The 22,968-nt window shown below is 40.3% G+C and overlaps 1 protein-coding gene and 1 long non-coding RNA gene across 2 annotated transcripts in view; both read left to right on the top strand.

Moving 5' to 3' along the window:
* The window catches only part of LOC118383806 (dynein axonemal heavy chain 6-like), a 48,306-nt gene that overhangs the window by 5,346 nt on the left and 19,992 nt on the right, over nt 1-22,968 (top strand). The window contains exon 6 of the mRNA XM_052511202.1: nt 4,745-4,879. Within this exon, the coding sequence (XP_052367162.1) occupies nt 4,745-4,879 (135 nt within the window). The remainder of the gene's footprint in view (nt 1-4,744; nt 4,880-22,968) is intronic.
* On the top strand, nt 3,225-4,610 carry LOC127925903 (uncharacterized). The gene is made up of 3 exons (XR_008122763.1): nt 3,225-3,652; nt 4,141-4,201; nt 4,507-4,610. It is a non-coding gene; the product is annotated as an uncharacterized LOC127925903 (long non-coding RNA).

Here is a 22,968-nt window from a genome sequence, read left to right as displayed (position 1 = left end):
GGTCAGGGTAATGAGGTGGTGGTATTGTTGTGTCCAGTAGTGTTTCCTGGTCAGGGTAATGAGGTGGTGGTATTGTTGGGTCCGGTAGTGTTTCCTGGTCAGGATAATGAGGTGGTGGTATTGTTGTGTCCAGTAGTGTTTCCTGGTCAGGACACCGAGGTGGTGGTATTGTTGGGTCCAGTAGTGTTTCCTGGTCAGGATAATGAGGTGGTGGTATTGTTGGGTCCGGTAGTGTTTCCTGGTCAGGATAATGAGGTGGTGGTATTGTTGGGTCCAGTAGTGTTTCCTGGTCAGGATAATGAGGTGGTGGTATTGTTGGGTCCAGTAGTGTTTCCTGGTCAGGATAATGAGGTGGTGGTATTGTTGGGTCCAGTAGTGTTTCCTGGTCAGGATAATGAGGTGGTGGTATTGTTGTGTCCAGTAGTGTTTCCTGGTCAGGATAATGAGGTGGTGGTATTGTTGGGTCCAGTAGTGTTTCCTGGTCAGGGTAATGAGGTGGTGGTATTGTTGTGTCCAGTAGTGTTTCCTGGTCAGGATAATGAGGTGGTGGTATTGTTGGGTCCAGTAGTGTTTCCTGGTCAGGACACCGAGGTGGTGGTATTGTTGGGTCCAGTAGTGTTTCCTGGTCAGGACACCGAGGTGGTGGTATTGTTGTGTCCAGTAGTGTTTCCTGGTCAGGATAATGAGGTGGTGGTATTGTTGGGTCCAGTAGTGTTTCCTGGTCAGGATAATGAGGTGGTGGTGATGTTGGGTCCAGTAGTGTTTCCTGGTCAGGGTAATGAGGTGGTGGTATTGTTGTGTCCAGTAGTGTTTCCTGGTCAGGGTAATGAGGTGGTGGTATTGTTGGGTCCAGTAGTGTTTCCTGGTCAGGATAATGAGGTGGTGGTGATGTTGGGTCCAGTAGTGTTTCCTGGTCAGGATAATGAGGTGGTGGTATTGTTGTGTCCGGTAGTGTTTCCTGGTCAGGATAATGAGGTGGTGGTATTGTTGGGTCCAGTAGTGTTTCCTGGTCAGGATAATGAGGTGGTGGTATTGTTGGGTCCAGTAGTGTTTCCTGGTCAGGATAATGAGGTGGTGGTATTGTTGGGTCCAGTAGTGTTTCCTGGTCAGGATAATGAGGTGGTGGTATTGTTGTGTCCGGTAGTGTTTCCTGGTCAGGATAATGAGGTGGTGGTATTGTTGGGTCCAGTAGTGTTTCCTGGTCAGGATAATGAGGTGGTGGTATTGTTGGGTCCAGTAGTGTTTCCTGGTCAGGATAATGAGGTGGTGGTATTGTTGTGTCCGGTAGTGTTTCCTGGTCAGGGTAATGAGGTGGTGGTATTGTTGTGTCCAGTAGTGTTTCCTGGTCAGGACACCGAGGTGGTGGTATTGTTGGGTCCAGTAGTGTTTCCTGGTCAGGATAATGAGGTGGTGGTATTGTTGTGTCCAGTAGTGTTTCCTTGTCAGGGTAATGAGGTGGTGGTATTGTTGGGTCCAGTAGTGTTTCCTGGTCAGGATAATGAGGTGGTGGTATTGTTGTGTCCAGTAGTGTTTCCTGGTCAGGGTAATGAGGTGGTGGTATTGTTGGGTCCAGTAGTGTTTCCTGGTCAGGGTAATGAGGTGGTGGTATTGTTGGGTCCAGTAGTGTTTCCTGGTCAGGGTAATGAGGTGGTGGTATTGTTGGGTCCGGTAGTGTTTCCTGGTCAGGACACCGAGGTGGTGGTATTGTTGGGTCCAGTAGTGTTTCCTGGTCAGGATAATGAGGTGGTGGTATTGTTGGGTCCGGTAGTGTTTCCTGGTCAGGACACCGAGGTGGTGGTATTGTTGGGTCCAGTAGTGTTTCCTGGTCAGGATAATGAGGTGGTGGTATTGTTGGGTCCGGTAGTGTTTCCTGGTCAGGACACCGAGGTGGTGGTATTGTTGGGTCCAGTAGTGTTTCCTGGTCAGGGTAATGAGGTGGTGGTATTGTTGGGTCCGGTAGTGTTTCCTGGTCAGGACACCGAGGTGGTGGTATTGTTGGGTCCAGTAGTGTTTCCTGGTCAGGACACCGAGGTGGTGGTATTGTTGGGTCCAGTAGTGTTTCCTGGTCAGGATAATGAGGTGGTGGTATTGTTGGGTCCAGTAGTGTTTCCTGGTCAGGATAATGAGGTGGTGGTATTGTTGGGTCCAGTAGTGTTTCCTGGTCAGGATAATGAGGTGGTGGTATTGTTGTGTCCAGTAGTGTTTCCTGGTCAGGATAATGAGGTGGTGGTATTGTTGGGTCCAGTAGTGTTTCCTGGTCAGGGTAATGAGGTGGTGGTATTGTTGTGTCCAGTAGTGTTTCCTGGTCAGGGTAATGAGGTGGTGGTATTGTTGGGTTCAGTAGTGTTTCCTGGTCAGGGTAATGAGGTGGTGGTATTGTTGGGTCCAGTAGTGTTTCCTGGTCAGGATAATGAGGTGGTGGTATTGTTGGGTCCAGTAGTGTTTCCTGGTCAGGATAATGAGGTGGTGGTATTGTTGTGTCCAGTAGTGTTTCCTGGTCAGGACACCGAGGTGTTGGTATTGTTGGGTCCAGTAGTGTTTCCTGGTCAGGATAATGAGGTGGTGGTATTGTTGGGTCCAGTAGTGTTTCCTGGTCAGGATAATGAGGTGGTGGTATTGTTGGGTCCAGTAGTGTTTCCTGGTCAGGATAATGAGGTGGTGGTATTGTTGGGTCCAGTAGTGTTTCCTGGTCAGGATAATGAGGTGGTGGTATTGTTGGGTCCAGTAGTGTTTCCTGGTCAGGATAATGAGGTGGTGGTATTGTTGGGTCCAGTAGTGTTTCCTGGTCAGGATAATGAGGTGGTGGTATTGTTGGGTCCAGTAGTGTTTCCTGGTCAGGATAATGAGGTGGTGGTATTGTTGGGTCCAGTAGTGTTTCCTGGTCAGGATAACGAGGTGTTGGTATTGTTGGGTCCAGTAGTGTTTCCTGGTCAGGATAATGAGGTGGTGGTATTGTTGGGTCCAGTAGTGTTTCCTGGTCAGGATAATGAGGTGGTGGTATTGTTGGGTCCAGTAGTGTTTCCTGGTCAGGATAATGAGGTGGTGGTATTTTTGGGTCCAGTAGTGTTTCCTGGTCAGGACAAGACCTCTACAATTGTGTTTCTATACCAAATGGTCTGTACCATTGACCAGTATGTGCTGGTTCATGTTGTCTGAATGTTACTTTATTATTATTGAAACAATCCTGTCTTCCTATGAGATGTTCATATAATGGAACCCAACTAGGTAGTTATTTTAAGATAATAGGAAGCAGCAGTAACAGCTGTGTATAATGGAACCCAACTAGGTAGTTATTTTAAGATAATAGGAAGCAGCAGTAACAGCTGTGTATAATGGAACCCAACTAGGTAGTTATTTTAAGATAACAGGAAGCAGCAGTAACAGCTGTGTATAATGGAACCCAACTAGGTAGTTATTTTAAGATAATAGGAAGGAGCAGTAACAGCTGTGTGTAATGGAACCCAACTAGGTAGTTATTTTAAGATAATAGGAAGCAGCAGTAACAGCTGTGTGTAATGGAACCCAACTAGGTAGTTATTTTAAGATAACAGGAAGCAGCAGTAACAGCTGTGTATAATGGAACCCAACTAGGTAGTTATTTTAAGATAATAGGAAGCAGCAGTAACAGCTGTGTATAATGGAACCCAACTAGGTAGTTATTTTAAGATAATAGGAAGCAGCAGTAACAGCTGTGTGTAATGGAACCCAACTAGGTAGTTATTTTAAGATAACAGGAAGCAGCAGTAACAGCTGTGTATAATGGAACCCAACTAGGTAGTTATTTTAAGATAACAGGAAGCAGCAGTAACAGCTGTGTATAATGGAACCCAACTAGGTAGTTATTTTAAGATAACAGGAAGCAGCAGTAACAGCTGTGTGTAATGGAACCCAACTAGGTAGTTATTTTAAGATAATAGGAAGCAGCAGTAACAGCTGTGTATAATGGAACCCAACTAGGTAGTTATTTTAAGATAACAGGAAGCAGCAGTAACAGCTGTGTGTAATGGAACCCAACTAGGTAGTTATTTTAAGATAATAGGAAGCAGCAGTAACAGCTGTGTGTAATGGAACCCAACTAGGTAGTTATTTTAAGATAATAGGAAGCAGCAGTAACAGCTGTGTATAATGGATCCCAACTAGGTAGTTATTTTAAGATAATAGGAAGGAGCAGTAACAGCTGTGTATAATGGAACCCAACTAGGTAGTTATTTTAAGATAATAGGAAGCAGCAGTAACAGCTGTGTGTAATGGAACCCAACTAGGTAGTTATTTTAAGATAACAGGAAGCAGCAGTAACAGCTGTGTGTAATGGAACCCAACTAGGTAGTTATTTTAAGATAACAGGAAGCAGCAGTAACAGCTGTGTATAATGGAACCCAACTAGGTAGTTATTTTAAGATAATAGGAAGCAGCAGTAACAGCTGTGTGTAATGGATCCCAACTAGGTAGTTATTTTAAGATAATAGGAAGGAGCAGTAACAGCTGTGTGTAATGGAACCCAACTAGGTAGTTATTTTAAGATAATAGGAAGGAGCAGTAACAGCTGTGTATAATGGAACCCAACTAGGTAGTTATTTTAAGATAATAGGAAGCAGCAGTAACAGCTGTGTGTAATGGAACCCAACTAGGTAGTTATTTTAAGATAACAGGAAGCAGCAGTAACAGCTGTGTATAATGGAACCCAACTAGGTAGTTATTTTAAGATAATAGGAAGCAGCAGTAACAGCTGTGTGTGTGTTTCCAGTCTCTGCGTCCGGCGTTGCTGAACATCAGAGAGATGTGCTACAGGATCAGTGACATGGGGCTTTGTCACATCCTGAAAGATCACACATACACTCTGGAGGAGTTCCAGGAGGCTCAGTACAACCAGCTGGAGGAGGTACGCAGACTGCCTGTCCCTTTACATGACGTGTCTGTCCCTTTACATGACGTGTCTGTCCCTTTACATGATGTGTCTGTCCCTTTACATGACGTGTCTGTCCCTTTACATGACGTGTCTGTCCCTTTACATGACGTGTCTGTCCCTTTACATGATGTGTCTGTCCCTTTACATGATGTGTCTGTCCCTTTACATGACGTGTCTGTCCCTTTACATGATGTGTCTGTCCCTTTACATGACGTGTCTGTCCCTTTACATGATGTGTCTGTCCCTTTACATGACGTGTCTGTCCCTTTACATGACGTGTCTGTTCCCTTTACATGATGTGTCTGAACCCTTTACATGACGTGTCTGTCCCTTTACATGACGTGTCTGTCCCTTTACATGACGTGTCTGTCCCTTTACATGATGTGTCTGTCCCTTTACATGATGTGCCTGTCCCTTTACATGACGTGTCTGTCCCTTTACATGATGTGTCTGTCCCTTTACATGACGTGTCTGTTCCTTTACATGATGTGTCTGTCCCTTTACATGATGTGTGTCTGTCCCTTTACATGATGTGTCTGTCCCTTTACATGATGTGTCTGTCCCTTTACATGACGTGTGTCTGTCCTTTACATGATGTGCCTGTCCCTTTACATGATGTGTCTGTCCCTTTACATGATGTGTCTGTCCCTTTACATGATGTGTCTGTCCCTTTACATGACGTGTCTGTTCCTTTACATGATGTGCCTGTCCCTTTACATGATGTGTCTGTCCCTTTACATGACGTGTCTGTCCCTTTACATGACGTGTCTGTCCCTTTACATGATGTGCCTGTCCCTTTACATGATGTGTCTGTCCCTTTACATGACGTGTCTGTCCCTTTACATGACGTGTCTGTCCCTTTACATGATGTGTCTGTCCCTTTACATGACGTGTCTGTTCCTTTACATGATGTGCTGTCCCTTTACATGATGTGTCTGTCCCTTTACATGACGTGTCTGTCCCTTTAAATGACGTGTCTGTCCCTTTACATGACGTGTCTGTCCCTTTACATGATGTGTCTGTCCCTTTACATGACGTGTCTGTTCCTTTACATGATGTGTCTGTCCCTTTACATGACGTGTCTGTTCCTTTACATGATGTGCCTGTCCCTTTACATGATGTGTCTGTCCCTTTACATGACGTGTCTGTCCCTTTACATGACGTGTCTGTCCCTTTACATGACGTGTCTGTCCCTTTACATGACGTGTCTGTCCCTTTACATGACGTGTCTGTCCCTTTACATGACGTGTCTGTCCCTTTACATGATGTGTCTGTCCCTTTACATGACGTGTCTGTCCCTTTACATGATGTGTCTGTCCCTTTACATGATGTGTCTGTCCCTTTACATGACGTGTCTGTCCCTTTACATGACGTGTCTGTCCCTTTACATGACGTGTCTGTCCCTTTACATGATGTGTCTGTCCCTTTACATGATGTGTCTGTCCCTTTACATGACGTGTCTGTCCCTTTACATGACGTGTCTGTCCCTTTACATGATGTGTCTGTCCCTTTACATGATGTGTCTGTCCCTTTACATGACGTGTCTGTCCCTTTACATGATGTGTCTGTCCCTTTACATGATGTGTCTGTCCCTTTACATGATGTGTCTGTCCCTTTACATGATGTGTCTGTCCCTTTACATGACGTGTCTGTCCCTTTACATGATGTGTCTGTCCCTTTACATGATGTGTCTGTCCCTTTACATGATGTGTCTGTCCCTTTACATGACATATTCTCTGTGTGTCTGTCCCTTTACATGACGTGTCTGTCCCTTTACATGATGTGTCTGTCCCTTTACATGACGTGTCTGTCCCTTTACATGACGTGTCTGTCCCTTTACATGACGTGTCTGTCCCTTTACATGACGTGTCTGTCCCTTTACATGACGTGTCTGTCCCTTTACATGATGTGTCTGTCCCTTTACATGATGTGTCTGTCCCTTTACATGATGTGTCTGTCCCTTTACATGACGTGTCTGTCCCTTTACATGACGTGTCTGTCCCTTTACATGATGTGTCTGTTCCTTTACATGATGTCTGTCCCTTTACATGATGTGTCTGTCCCTTTACATGATGTGTCTGTCCCTTTACATGATGTGTCTGTTCCTTTACATGACATATTCTCTGTGTTTGTTCCTTTACATGACATATTCTCTGTGTCTGTCCCTTTACATGACATATTCTGTGTCTGTCCCTTTACATGATGTGTCTGTCCCTTTACATGACATATTCTCTGTGTCTGTCCCTTTACATGACATATTCTGTGTGTCTGTCCTTTACATGACATATTCTCTGTCTGTCCCTTTACATGATATTCTCTGTGTCTGTTCCTTTACATGACATATTCTCTGTGTCTGTCCTTTACATGACATATTCTGTGTCTGTTCCTTTACATGACATATTCTCTGTGTCTGTTCCTTTACATGATGTGTGTCTGTCCCTTTACATGACATATTCTCTGTGTCTGTCCCTTTACATGACATATTCTCTGTGTCTGTTCCTTTACATGATATTCTCTGTGTCTGTCCTTTACATGACATATTCTCTGTGTCTGTTCCTTTACATGACATATTCTCTGATGTGTCTGTCCCTTTACATGACATATTCTCTGTGTGTCTGTTCCTTTACATGACATATTCTCTGTGTGTCTGTTCCTTTACATGACATATTCTCTGTGTCTGTTCCTTTACATGATGTATTCTCTGTCCCTTTACATGACATATTCTCCGTGTCTGTCCCTTTACATGACATATTCTCTGTGTGTCTGTTCCTTTACATGACATATTCTCTGTGTGTCTGTCCTTTGCATGACATATTCTCTGTGTGTCTGTTCCTTTACATGACATATTCTCTGTGTCTGTCCCTTTACATGACATATTCTCTGTGTCTGTCCCTTTACATGACATATTCTCTGTGTGTCTGTCCTTTACATGACATATTCTCTGTGTCTGTCCCTTTACATGACATATTCTCTGTGTCTGTTCCTTTACATGATATTCTGTGTGTCTGTTCCTTTATATGACATATTCTCTGTGTCTGTTCCTTTACATGACATATTCTCTGTGTCTGTCCCTTTACATGACATGTGTGTCTGTCCTTTACATGACATATTCTCTGTGTGTCTGTTCCTTTACATGACATATTCTGTGTCTGTCCCTTTACATGACATGTGTGTCTGTCCCTTTACATGTCATATTATCTGTGTGTCTGTCCCTTTACATGACATGTGTCTGTTCCTTTATATGACATATTATCTGTGTGTCTGTCCCTTTACATGACATATTCTCTGATGTGTCTGTCCCTTTATATGACATGATGACATATTCTCTGTGTCTGTTCCTTTAAATGACATATTCTGTGTGTCTGTCCCTTTACATGACATATGTCTGTCCCTTTACATGACATATTCTCTGTGTCTGTCCCTTTACATGACATATTCTCTGTGTGTCTGTCCTTTACATGACATATTCTCTGTGTCTGTCCCTTTACATGATTCTCTGTGTCTGTCCCTTTACATGATGTGTCTGTCCCTTTACATGATGTGTCTGTCCCTTTACATGACATATTCTCTGTGTGTCTGTTCCTTTACATGACATATTCTCTGTGTGTCTGTTCCTTTACATGACATATTCTCTGTGTCTGTCCCTTTACATGACATATTCTCTCTGTGTGTCTGTTCCTTTACATGACGTGTGTCTGTTCCTTTACATGAAGTGTGTCTGTTCCTTTACATGACATATTCTCTCTGTGTGTCTGTTCCTTTACATGAAGTGTGTCTGTTCCTTTACATGACATATTCTCTGTGTCTGTTCCTTTACATGACATATTCTCTGTGTCTGTCCCTTTACATGACATATTCTCTGTGTCTGTCCCTTTACATGACATATTCTCCGTGTCTGTTCCTTTACATGACATATTCTCTGTGTCTGTCTGTTCCTTTACATGACATATTCTCTGTGTGTCTGTTCCTTTACATGACATATTCTCTGTGTGTCTGTTCCTTTACATGACATATTCTCTGTGTCTGTTCCTTTACATGACATATTCTCTGTGTCTGTTCCTTTACATGACATATTCTCTGTGTGTCTGTTCCTTTACATGACATATTCTCTGTGTGTCTGTTCCTTTACATGACATATTCTCTGTGTGTCTGTTCCTTTACATGACATATTCTCTGTGTCTGTTCCTTTACATGACATATTCTCTGTGTCTGTTCCTTTACATGACATATTCTCTGTGTGTCTGTTCCTTTACATGACATATTCTGTGTGTCTGTTCCTTTACATGACATATTCTCTGTGTCTGTCTGTTCCTTTACATGACATATTCTCTGTGTCTGTTCCTTTACATGACATATTCTCTGTGTCTGTTCCTTTACATGACATATTCTCTGTGTGTCTGTTCCTTTACATGACATATTCTGTGTGTCTGTCCCTTTACATGACATATTCTCTGTGTCTGTTCCTTTACATGACATATTATCTGTGTCTGTCCCTTTACATGACATATTCTCTGTGTCTGTCCCTTTACATGATTCTCCGTGTGTCTGTCCCTTTACATGACATATTCTCTGTGTCTGTTCCCTTTACATGACATATTGTCTGTCTGTCCCTTTACATGACATATTCTCTGTGTGTCTGTTCCTTTATATGACATATTCTTTACTGATGTGTCTGTCCCTTTACATGACGTGTCTGTCCCTTTACATGACGTGTCTGTCCCTTTACATGATGTGTCTGTCCCTTTACATGATGTGTCTGTCCCTTTACATGACGTGTCTGTTCCTTTACATGACATATTCTCTGTGTGTCTGTTCCTTTTGACATGATGTGTCTGTCCTTTACTTTACATGATCTCTGTGTCTGTTCCTTTACATGACATATTCTCTGTGTGTCTGTCCCTTTACATATTCTCTGTGTGTCTGTTCCTTTACATGACATATTCTGTGTCTGTTCCTTTACATGACATATTCTCTGTGTGTCTGTTCCTTTACATGACATATTCTCTGTGTCTGTCCCTTTACATTACATATTCTCTGTGTCTGTCCCTTTACATGACATATTCTCTGTGTGTCTGTTCCTTTACATGACATATTCTGTTCCTTTACATGACATATTCTCTGTGTCTGTCCTTTACATGACATATTATCTGTGTGTCTGTCCCTTTACATGACATATTCTCTGTGTGTCTGTTCCTTTACATGACATATTCTCTGTGTGTCTGTTCCTTTACATGACATATTCTCTGTGTGTCTGTTCCTTTACATGACATATTCTCTGTGTCTGTCCCTTTACATGACATATTCTCTGTGTGTCTGTCCCTTTACATGACATATTCTCTGTGTGTCTGTCCCTTTACATGACATATCTGTCCCTTTACATGACATATTCTCTGTGTCTGTCCCTTTACATGACATATTCTCTGTGTCTGTTCCTTTACATGACATATTCTGTGTGTCTGTTCCTTTATATGACATATTCTCTGTGTCTGTTCCTTTACATGACATATTCTCTGTCTGTCCCTTTACATGACAATATTCTCTGTGTGTCTGTTCCTTTACATGACATATTCTCTGTGTGTCTGTTCCTTTACATGACATATTCTGTGTCTGTTCCTTTACATGACATATTCTCTGTGTGTCTGTTCCTTTACATGACATATTATCTGTGTGTCTGTCCCTTTACATGACATATTCTCTGTGTCTGTTCCTTTACATGACATATTATCTGTGTCTGTCCCTTTACATGACATATTCTCTGTGTGTCTGTTCCTTTATATGACATATTCTCTGTGTCTGTTCCTTTACATGACATATTCTCTGTGTGTCTGTTCCTTTACATGACATATTCTGTGTGTCTGTTCCTTTACATGACATATTCTCTGTGTCTGTCCCTTTACATGACATATTCTCTGTGTGTCTGTCCCTTTACATGACATATTCTCTGTGTCTGTTACTTTACATGACATATTCTCTGTCTGTACCTTTACATGACATATTCTCTGTGTCTGTTCCTGTATTGTCTGTCCCTTTACATGACATATTCTCTGTGTCTGTTCCTTTACATGACATATTCTCTGTGTCTGTTCCTTTACATGACATATTCTCTGTGTGTCTGTTCCTTTACATGACATATTCTCTGTGTCTGTCCTTTACATGACATATTCTCTGTGTGTGTGTTCCTTTACATGACATATTCTCTGTGTGTCTGTTCCTTTACATGACATATTCTCTGTGTCTGTCCCTTTACATGACATATTCTCTGTGTGTCTGTTCCTTTACATGACATATTCTCTGTGTCTGTTCCTTTACATGACATATTCTCTGTGTGTCTGTCCTTTACATGACATATTCTCTGTGTCTGTCCCTTTACATGACATATTCTCTGTGTGTCTGTTCCTTTACATGACATATTCTCTGTGTGTCTGTTCCTTTGCATGACATATTCTCTGTGTCTGTTCCTTTACATGACATATTCTCTGTGTGTCTGTCCCTTTACATGACATATTCTCTGTGTGTCTGTCCCTTTACATGACATATTCTCTGTGTGTCTGTCCTTTACATGACATATTCTCTGTGTCTGTCCCTTTACATGACATATTCTCTGTGTGTCTGTTCCTTTACATGACATATTCTGTGTCTGTTCCTTTATATGACATATTCTCTGTGTCTGTTCCTTTACATGACATATTCTGTGTGTCTGTCCCTTTACATGACATATTCTCTGTCTGTCTGTACCTTTACATGGCATATTCTCTGTGTGTCTGTTCCTTTACATGACATATTCTGTGTGTCTGTTCCTTTATATGACATATTCTCTGTGTGTCTGTTCCTTTACATGACATATTCTCTGTGTCTGTTCCTTTACATGACATATTCTCTGTGTGTCTGTTCCTTTACATGACATATTCTCTGTGTCTGTTCCTTTACATGACATATTCTGTGTGTCTGTTCCTTTACATGACATATTCTCTGTGTGTCTGTTCCTTTACATGACATATTCTCTGTGTGTCTGTCCCTTTACATGACATATTCTCTGTGTGTCTGTTCCTTTACATGACATATTCTCTGTGTGTCTGTTCCTTTACATGACATATTCTCTGTGTGTCTGTTCCTTTACATGACATATTCTCTGTGTGTCTGTTCCTTTACATGACATATTCTCTGTGTGTCTGTTCCTTTACATGACATATTCTCTGTGTCTGTTCCTTTACATGACATATTCTCTGTGTGTCTGTTCCTTTACATGACATATTCTCTGTGTCTGTACCTTTACATGACATATTCTCTGTGTGTCTGTTCCTTTACATGACATATTCTGTGTGTCTGTACCTTTACATGACATATTCTCTGTGTGTCTGTTCCTTTACATGACATATTCTGTGTGTCTGTACCTTTACATGACATATTCTCTGTGTGTCTGTTCCTTTACATGACATATTCTCTGTGTGTCTGTTCCTTTACATGACATATTCTGTGTGTCTGTTCCTTTACATGACATATTCTCTGTGTGTCTGTTCCTTTACATGACATATTATCTGTGTGTCTGTCCCTTTACATGACATATTCTCTGTGTGTCTGTTCCTTTATATGACATATTATCTGTGTGTCTGTCCCTTTACATGACATATTCTCTGTGTGTCTGTTCCTTTATATGACATATTCTCTGTGTGTCTGTTCCTTTACATGACATATTCTCTGTGTGTCTGTTCCTTTACATGACATATTCTGTGTGTCTGTTCCTTTACATGACATATTCTCTGTGTCTGTCCCTTTACATGACATATTCTCTGTGTGTCTGTCCCTTTACATGACATATTCTCTGTGTGTCTGTTACTTTATATGACATATTCTCTGTGTCTGTACCTTTACATGACATATTCTCTGTGTCTGTTCCTTTACATGACATATTCTCTGTGTCTGTCCCTTTACATGACATATTCTCTGTGTGTCTGTTCCTTTACATGACATATTCTCTGTGTGTCTGTTCCTTTACATGACATATTCTCTGTGTGTCTGTTCCTTTACATGACATATTCTCTGTGTGGCTGTTCCTTTACATGACATATTCTCTGTGTGTGTGTTCCTTTACATGACATATTCTCTGTGTGTCTGTTCCTTTACATGACATATTCTCTGTGTCTGTCCCTTTACATGACATATTCTCTGTGTGTCTGTTCCTTTACATGACATATTCTCTGTGTGTCTGTTCCTTTACATGACATATTCTCTGTGTGTCTGTTCCTTTACATGACATATTCTCTGTGTCTGTCCCTTTACATGACATATTCTCTGTGTGTCTGTTCCTTTACATGACATATTCTCTGTGTGTCTGTTCCTTTACATGACATATTCTCTGTGTGTCTGTTCCTTTACATGACATATTCTCTGTGTGTCTGTTCCTTTACATGACATATTCTCTGTGTCTGTCTGTTCCTTTACATGACATATTCTCTGTGTGTCTGTTCCTTTACATGACATATTCTCTGTGTCTGTCCCTTTACATGACATATTCTCTGTGTGTCTGTTCCTTTACATGACATATTCTGTGTGTCTGTTCCTTTATATGACATATTCTCTGTGTGTCTGTTCCTTTACATGACATATTCTCTGTGTCTGTCCCTTTACATGACATATTCTCTGTGTGTCTGTTCCTTTACATGACATATTCTCTGTGTGTCTGTTCCTTTACATGACATATTCTGTGTGTCTGTTCCTTTACATGACATATTCTCTGTGTGTCTGTTCCTTTACATGACATATTATCTGTGTGTCTGTCCCTTTACATGACATATTCTCTGTGTGTCTGTTCCTTTATATGACATATTCTCCGTGTCTGTCCCTTTACATGACATATTCTCTGTGTCTGTTCCTTTACATGACATATTGTCTGTGTCTGTCCCTTTACATGACATATTCTCTGTGTGTCTGTTCCTTTATATGACATATTCTCTGATGTGTCTGTCCCTTTACATGACGTGTCTGTCCCTTTACATGACGTGTCTGTCCCTTTACATGATGTGTCTGTCCCTTTACATGATGTGTCTGTCCCTTTACATGACGTGTCTGTTCCTTTACATGACATATTCTCTGTGTGTCTGTTCCTTTACATGACATATTCTCTGTGTGGCTGGTCCTTTACATGACATATTCTCTGTGTGTCTGTTCCTTTACATGACATATTCTCTGTGTGTCTGTCTGTACCTTTACATGACATATTCTCTGTGTGTCTGTTCCTTTACATGACATATTCTGTGTGTCTGTTCCTTTACATGACATATTCTCTGTGTGTCTGTTCCTTTACATGACATATTCTCTGTGTCTGTCCCTTTACATGACATATTCTCTGTGTGTCTGTTCCTTTACATGACATATTCTCTGTGTGTCTGTTCCTTTACATGACATATTCTCTGTGTCTGTTCCTTTACATGACATATTCTCTGTGTGTCTGTTCCTTTACATGACATATTCTCTGTGTGTCTGTCCCTTTACATGACATATTCTCTGTGTGTCTGTTCCTTTACATGACATATTCTCTGTGTGTCTGTTCCTTTACATGACATATTCTCTGTGTGTCTGTTCCTTTACATGACATATTCTCTGTGTGTCTGTTCCTTTACATGACATATTCTCTGTGTGTCTGTCCCTTTACATGACATATTCTCTGTGTGTCTGTCCCTTTACATGACGTGTGTCTGTTCCTTTACATGACATATTCTCTGTGTCTGTTCCTTTACATGACATATTCTCTGTGTGTCTGTTCCTTTACATGACATATTCTGTGTGTCTGTCTGTTCCTTTACATGACATATTCTCTGTGTGTCTGTTCCTTTACATGACATATTCTCTGTGTCTGTCCCTTTACATGACATATTCTCTGTGTGTCTGTTCCTTTACATGACATATTCTCTGTGTGTCTGTTCCTTTACATGACATATTCTGTGTGTCTGTTCCTTTACATGACATATTCTCTGTGTGTCTGTTCCTTTACATGACATATTATCTGTGTGTCTGTCCCTTTACATGACATATTCTCTGTGTGTCTGTTCCTTTATATGACATATTATCTGTGTGTCTGTCCCTTTACATGACATATTCTCTGTGTGTCTGTTCCTTTATATGACATATTCTCTGTGTGTCTGTTCCTTTACATGACATATTCTCTGTGTGTCTGTTCCTTTACATGACATATTCTGTGTGTCTGTTCCTTTACATGACATATTCTCTGTGTCTGTCCCTTTACATGACATATTCTCTGTGTGTCTGTCCCTTTACATGACATATTCTCTGTGTGTCTGTTACTTTATATGACATATTCTCTGTGTGTCTGTACCTTTACATGACATATTCTCTGTGTCTGTTCCTTTACATGACATATTGTCTGTGTCTGTCCCTTTACATGACATATTCTCTGTGTGTCTGTTCCTTTACATGACATATTCTCTGTGTGTCTGTTCCTTTGCATGACATATTCTCTGTGTGTCTGTTCCTTTACATGACATATTCTCTGTGTGGCTGTCCTTTACATGACATATTATCTGTGTGTGTGTTCCTTTACATGACATATTCTCTGTGTGTCTGTTCCTTTACATGACATATTCTCTGTGTCTGTCCCTTTACATGACATATTCTCTGTGTGTCTGTTCCTTTACATGACATATTCTCTGTGTGTCTGTTCCTTTACATGACATATTCTCTGTGTGTCTGTTCCTTTACATGACATATTCTCTGTGTCTGTCCCTTTACATGACATATTCTCTGTGTGTCTGTTCCTTTACATGACATATTCTCTGTGTGTCTGTTCCTTTACATGACATATTCTCTGTGTCTCTGTTCCTTTACATGACATATTCTCTGTGTGTCTGTCCCTTTACATGACATATTCTCTGTGTGTCTGTCCCTTTACATGACATATTCTCTGTGTGTCTGGTCCTTTACATGACATATTCTCTGTGTCTGTCCCTTTACATGACATATTCTCTGTGTGTCTGTTCCTTTACATGACATATTCTGTGTGTCTGTTCCTTTATATGACATATTCTCTGTGTGTCTGTTCCTTTACATGACATATTCTCTGTGTCTGTCCTTTACATGACATATTCTCTGTGTGTCTGTTCCTTTACATGACATATTCTCTGTGTGTCTGTTCCTTTACATGACATATTCTGTGTGTCTGTTCCTTTACATGACATATTCTCTGTGTGTCTGTTCCTTTACATGACATATTATCTGTGTGTCTGTCCCTTTACATGACATATTCTCTGTGTGTCTGTTCCTTTATATGACATATTCTCCGTGTGTCTGTACCTTTACATGACATATTCTCTGTGTCTGTTCCTTTACATGACATATTGTCTGTGTCTGTCCCTTTACATGACATATTCTCTGTGTGTCTGTTCCTTTATATGACATATTCTCTGATGTGTCTGTCCCTTTACATGACGTGTCTGTCCCTTTACATGACGTGTCTGTCCCTTTACATGATGTGTCTGTCCTTTACATGATGTGTCTGTCCCTTTACATGACGTGTCTGTTCCTTTACATGACATATTCTCTGTGTGTCTGTTCCTTTACATGACATATTCTCTGTGTGGCTGGTCCTTTACATGACATATTCTCTGTGTGTCTGTTCCTTTACATGACATATTCTCTGTGTGTCTGTCTGTACCTTTACATGGCATATTCTCTGTGTGTCTGTTCCTTTATATGACATATTCTCTGTGTGTCTGTTCCTTTACATGACATATTCTCTGTGTGTCTGTCTGTACCTTTACATGACATATTCTCTGTGTGTCTGTTCCTTTACATGACATATTCTGTGTGTCTGTTCCTTTACATGACATATTCTCTGTGTGTCTGTTCCTTTACATGACATATTCTCTGTGTGTCTGTCTGTCCCTTTACATGACATATTCTCTGTGTGTCTGTTCCTTTACATGACATATTCTGTGTGTCTGTTCCTTTACATGACATATTCTCTGTGTCTCTGTTCCTTTACATGACATATTCTCTGTGTGTCTGTCCCTTTACATGACATATTCTCTGTGTGTCTGTCCCTTTACATGACATATTCTCTATGTGTCTGTTCCTTTACATGACATATTCTCTGTGTCTGTCCCTTTACATGACATATTCTCTGTGTGTCTGTCCCTTTACATGACATATTATCTGTGTGTCTGTTCCTTTATATGACATATTATCTGTGTGTCTGTCCTTTACATGACATATTCTCTGTGTGTCTGTTCTTTACATGACATATTCTCTGTGTGTCTGTTGCTTTACATGACATATTCTCTGTGTGTCTGTTCCTTTACATGACATATTCTCTGTGTGTCTGTTCCTTTACATGACATATTCTCTGTGTGTCTGTCCTTTACATGACATATTCTCTGTGTGTCTGTTCCTTTACATGACATATTCTCTGTGTCTGTCCCTTTACATGACATATTCTCTGTGTCTGTCGGTTCCTTTACATGACATATTCTGTGTGTGTCTGTTCCTTTACATGACATATTCTCTGTGTGTCTGTTCCTTTACATGACATATTCTCTGTGTGTCTGTTCCTTTATATGACATATTCTCTGTGTGTCTGTCCCTTTACATGACATTCTCTGTGTGTCTGTTCCTTTACATGACATATTCTCTGTGTGTCTGTTCCTTTACATGACATGTTCTTTTTGTGTGTCTGTTCCTTTACATATTCTCTGTGTGTCTGTCTGTTCCTTTACATGACATATTCTCTGTGTCTGTCTGTTCCTTTACATGACATATTCTCTGTGTCTGTCCCTTTACATGACATATTCTCTGTGTCTGTCTGTTCCTTTACATGACATATTCTGTGTGTCTGTCTGTTCCTTTACATGACATATTCTCTGTGTGTCTGTCTGTTCCTTTACATGACATATTCTCTGTGTGTCTGTTCCTTTACATGACATATTCTCTGTGTGTCTGTTCCTTTACATGACATATTCTCTGTGTGTCTGTTCCTTTACATGACATATTCTGTGTGTCTGTTCCTTTACATGACATATTCTCTGTGTGTCTGTTCCTTTACATGACATATTCTCTGTGTGTCTGTCCCTTTACATGACATATTCTCTGTGTGTCTGTTCCTTTATATGACATATTCTCCGTGTGTCTGTACCTTTACATGACATATTCTCTGTGTCTGTTCCTTTACATGACATATTGTCTGTGTCTGTCCCTTTACATGACATATTCTCTGTGTGTCTGTTCCTTTATATGACATATTCTCTGATGTGTCTGTCCCTTTACATGACGTGTCTGTCCCTTTACATGACGTGTCTGTCCCTTTACATGATGTGTCTGTCCCTTTACATGATGTGTCTGTCCCTTTACATGACGTGTCTGTTCCTTTACATGACATATTCTCTGTGTGTCTGTTCCTTTACATGACATATTCTCTGTGTGGCTGGTCCTTTACATGACATATTCTCTGTGTGTCTGTTCCTTTACATGACATATTCTCTGTGTGTCTGTCTGTACCTTTACATGGCATATTCTCTGTGTGTCTGTTCCTTTATATGACATATTCTCTGTGTGTCTGTTCCTTTACATGACATATTCTCTGTGTGTCTGTCTGTACCTTTACATGACATATTCTCTGTGTGTCTGTTCCTTTACATGACATATTCTGTGTGTCTGTTCCTTTACATGACATATTCTCTGTGTGTCTGTTCCTTTACATGACATATTCTCTGTGTGTCTGTCTGTTCCTTTACATGACATATTCTCTGTGTGTCTGTTCCTTTACATGACATATTCTCTGTGTCTGTTCCTTTACATGACATATTCTCTGTGTGTCTGTTCCTTTACATGACATATTCTCTGTGTGTCTGTTCCTTTACATGACATATTCTCTGTGTGTGTCTGTTCCTTTACATGACATATTCTCTGTGTCTGTCTGTTCCTTTACATGACATATTCTCTGTGTCTGTCCCTTTACATGACATATTCTCTGTGTGTCTGTCCCTTTACATGACATATTCTCTGTGTGTCTGTTCCTTTACATGACATATTCTCTGTGTGTCTGTTCCTTTACATGACATATTCTCTGTGTGTCTGTTCCTTTACATGACATATTCTCTGTGTGTCTGTTCCTTTACATGACATATTCTCTGTGTGTCTGTTCCTTTACATGACATATTCTCTGTGTGTCTGTTCCTTTACATGACATATTCTCTGTGTGTCTGTTCCTTTACATGACATATTCTCTGTGTGTCTGTTCCTTTACATGACATATTCTCTGTGTCTGTCCCTTTACATGACATATTCTCTGTGTCTGTCTGTTCCTTTACATGACATATTCTGTGTGTGTCTGTTCCTTTACATGACATATTCTCTGTGTGTCTGTTCCTTTACATGACATATTCTCTGTGTGTCTGTTCCTTTACATGACATATTCTCTGTGTCTGTCTCTTCCTTTACATTACATATTCTCTGTGTCTGTCTGTTCCTTTACATGACATATTCTCTGTGTGTCTGTTCCTTTACATGACATGTTCTTTTGTGTGTCTGTTCCTTTACATGACATATTCTCTGTGTCTGTCTGTTCCTTTACATGACATATTCTCTGTGTGTCTGTTCCTTTACATGACATATTCTCTGTGTCTGTTCCTTTACATGACATATTCTGTGTGTCTGTCTGTTCCTTTACATGACATATTCTCTGTGTCTGTCTGTTCCTTTACATGACATATTCTCTGTGTCTGTCTGTTCCTTTACATGACATATTCTCTGTGTGTCTGTTCCTTTACATGACATATTCTCTGTGTCTGTCCCTTTACATGACATATTCTCTGTGTGTCTGTCTGTTCCTTTACATGACATATTCTCTGTGTGTCTGTTCCTTTACATGACATATTCTCTGTGTGGCTGGTCCTTTACATGACATATTCTCTGTGTGTCTGTTCCTTTACATGACATATTCTCTGTGTGTCTGTCTGTACCTTTACATGACATATTCTCTGTGTGTCTGTTCCTTTACATGACATATTCTGTGTGTCTTTTCCTTTACATGACATATTCTCTGTGTGTCTGTCCCTTTACATGACATATTCTGTGTGTCTGTCCCTTTACATGACATATTCTGTGTGTGTCTGTTCCTTTACATGACATATTCTGTGTGTGTCTGTTCCTTTACATGACATATTCTGTGTGTCTGTTCCTTTACATGACATATTCTCTGTGTGTCTGTTCCTTTACATGACATATTCTCTGTGTGTCTGTCCCTTTACATGACATATTCTCTGTGTGTCTGTTCCTTTACATGACATATTCTCTGTGTGTCTGTTCCTTTACATGACATATTCTCTGTGTGTCTGTTCCTTTGCATGACATATTCTCTGTGTGTCTGTTCCTTTACATGACATATTCTCTGTGTGTCTGTCCCTTTACATGACATATTCTCTGTGTGTCTGTCCCTTTACATGACATATTCTCTGTGTGTCTGGTCCTTTACATGACATATTCTCTGTGTCTGTCCCTTTACATGACATATTCTCTGTGTGTCTGTTCCTTTACATGACATATTCTGTGTGTCTGTTCCTTTATATGACATATTCTCTGTGTGTCTGTTCCTTTACATGACATATTCTCTGTGTCTGTCCCTTTACATGACATATTCTCTGTGTGTCTGTTCCTTTACATGACATATTCTCTGTGTGTCTGTTCCTTTACATGACATATTCTGTGTGTCTGTTCCTTTACATGACATATTCTCTGTGTGTCTGTTCCTTTACATGACATATTATCTGTGTGTCTGTCCCTTTACATGACATATTCTCTGTGTGTCTGTTCCTTTATATGACATATTATCTGTGTGTCTGTCCCTTTACATGACATATTCTCTGTGTGTCTGTTCCTTTATATGACATATTCTCTGTGTGTCTGTTCCTTTACATGACATATTCTCTGTGTGTCTGTTCCTTTACATGACATATTCTGTGTGTCTGTTCCTTTACATGACATATTCTCTGTGTCTGTCCCTTTACATGACATATTCTCTGTGTGTCTGTCCCTTTACATGACATATTCTCTGTGTGTCTGTTACTTTATATGACATATTCTCTGTGTGTCTGTACCTTTACATGACATATTCTCTGTGTCTGTTCCTTTACATGACATATTGTCTGTGTCTGTCCCTTTACATGACATATTCTCTGTGTGTCTGTTCCTTTATATGACATATTCTCCGTGTGTCTGTACCTTTACATGACATATTCTCTGTGTCTGTTCCTTTACATGACATATTGTCTGTGTCTGTCCCTTTACATGACATATTCTCTGTGTGTCTGTTCCTTTATATGACATATTCTCTGATGTGTCTGTCCCTGTTCCCCTTTACATGACGTGTCTGTCCCTTTACATGATGTGTCTGTCCCTTTACATGATGTGTCTGTCCCTTTACATGACGTGTCTGTTCCTTTACATGACATATTCTCTGTGTGTCTGTTCCTTTACATGACATATTCTCTGTGTGGCTGGTCCTTTACATGACATATTCTCTCTGTGTGTCTGTTCCTTTACATGACATATTCTCTGTGTGTCTGTCTGTACCTTTACATGGCATATTCTCTGTGTGTCTGTTCCTTTATATGACATATTCTCTGTGTGTCTGTTCCTTTACATGACATATTCTCTGTGTGTCTGTCTGTACCTTTACATGACATATTCTCTGTGTGTCTGTTCCTTTACATGACATATTCTGTGTGTCTGTTCCTTTACATGACATATTCTCTGTGTGTCTGTTCCTTTACATGACATATTCTCTGTGTGTCTGTCTGTACCTTTATATGACATATTCTCTGTGTGTCTGTTCCTTTACATGACATATTCTCTGTGTCTGTTCCTTTACATGACATATTCTCTGTGTGTCTGTTCCTTTACATGACATATTCTCTGTGTGTCAGTTCCTTTACATGACATATTCTGTGTGTGTCTGTTCCTTTACATGACATATTCTCTATGTGTCTGTTCCTTTACATGACATATTCTCTGTGTCTGTCCCTTTACATGACATATTCTCTGTGTGTCTGTCCTTTACATGACATATTATCTGTGTGTCTGTTCCTTTATATGACATATTATCTGTGTGTCTGGTCCTTTACATGACATATTCTCTGTGTGTCTGTTGCTTTACATGACATATTCTCTGTGTGTCTGTTGCTTTACATGACATATTCTCTGTGTGTCTGTTCCTTTACATGACATATTCTCTGTGTGTCTGTTCCTTTACATGACATATTCTCTGTGTGTCTGTCCCTTTACATGACATATTCTCTGTGTGTCTGTTCCTTTACATGACATATTCTCTGTGTCTGTCCCTTTACATGACATATTCTCTGTGTCTGTCGGTTCCTTTACATGACATATTCTGTGTGTGTCTGTTCCTTTACATGACATATTCTCTGTGTGTCTGTTCCTTTACATGACATATTCTCTGTGTGTCTGTTCCTTTATATGACATATTCTCTGTGTGTCTGTCCCTTTACATGACATTCTCTGTGTGTCTGTTCCTTTACATGACATATTCTCTGTGTCTGTCTGTTCCTTTACATGACATATTCTCTTGTGTGTCTGTTCCTTTACATGACATATTCTCTGTGTCTGTCTGTTCCTTTACATGACATATTCTCTGTGTGTCTGTTCCTTTACATGACATATTCTCTGTGTCTGTTCCTTTACATGACATATTCTGTGTGTCTGTCTGTTCCTTTACATGACATATTCTGTGTGTGTCTGTTCCTTTACATGACATATTCTCTGTGTCTGTCTGTTCCTTTACATGACATATTCTCTGTGTGTCTGTTCCTTTACATGACATATTCTCTGTGTCTGTTCCTTTACATGACATATTCTGTGTGTCTGTCTGTTCCTTTACATGACATATTCTGTGTGTGTCTGTTCCTTTACATGACATATTCTCTGTGTGTCTGTTCCTTTACATGACATATTCTCTGTGTGTCTGTTCCTTTACATGACATATTCTCTGTGTGTCTGTCCCTTTACATGACATATTCTCTGTGTGTCTGTTCCTTTACATG

This window comes from Oncorhynchus keta, unplaced genomic scaffold (assembly GCF_023373465.1).
Source record: "Oncorhynchus keta strain PuntledgeMale-10-30-2019 unplaced genomic scaffold, Oket_V2 Un_contig_6484_pilon_pilon, whole genome shotgun sequence".
Taxonomy (NCBI): domain Eukaryota; kingdom Metazoa; phylum Chordata; class Actinopteri; order Salmoniformes; family Salmonidae; genus Oncorhynchus; species Oncorhynchus keta.
Note: the sequence above shows the minus strand (reverse complement) of the source record. Positions and strands in the feature narration are given on the sequence as shown.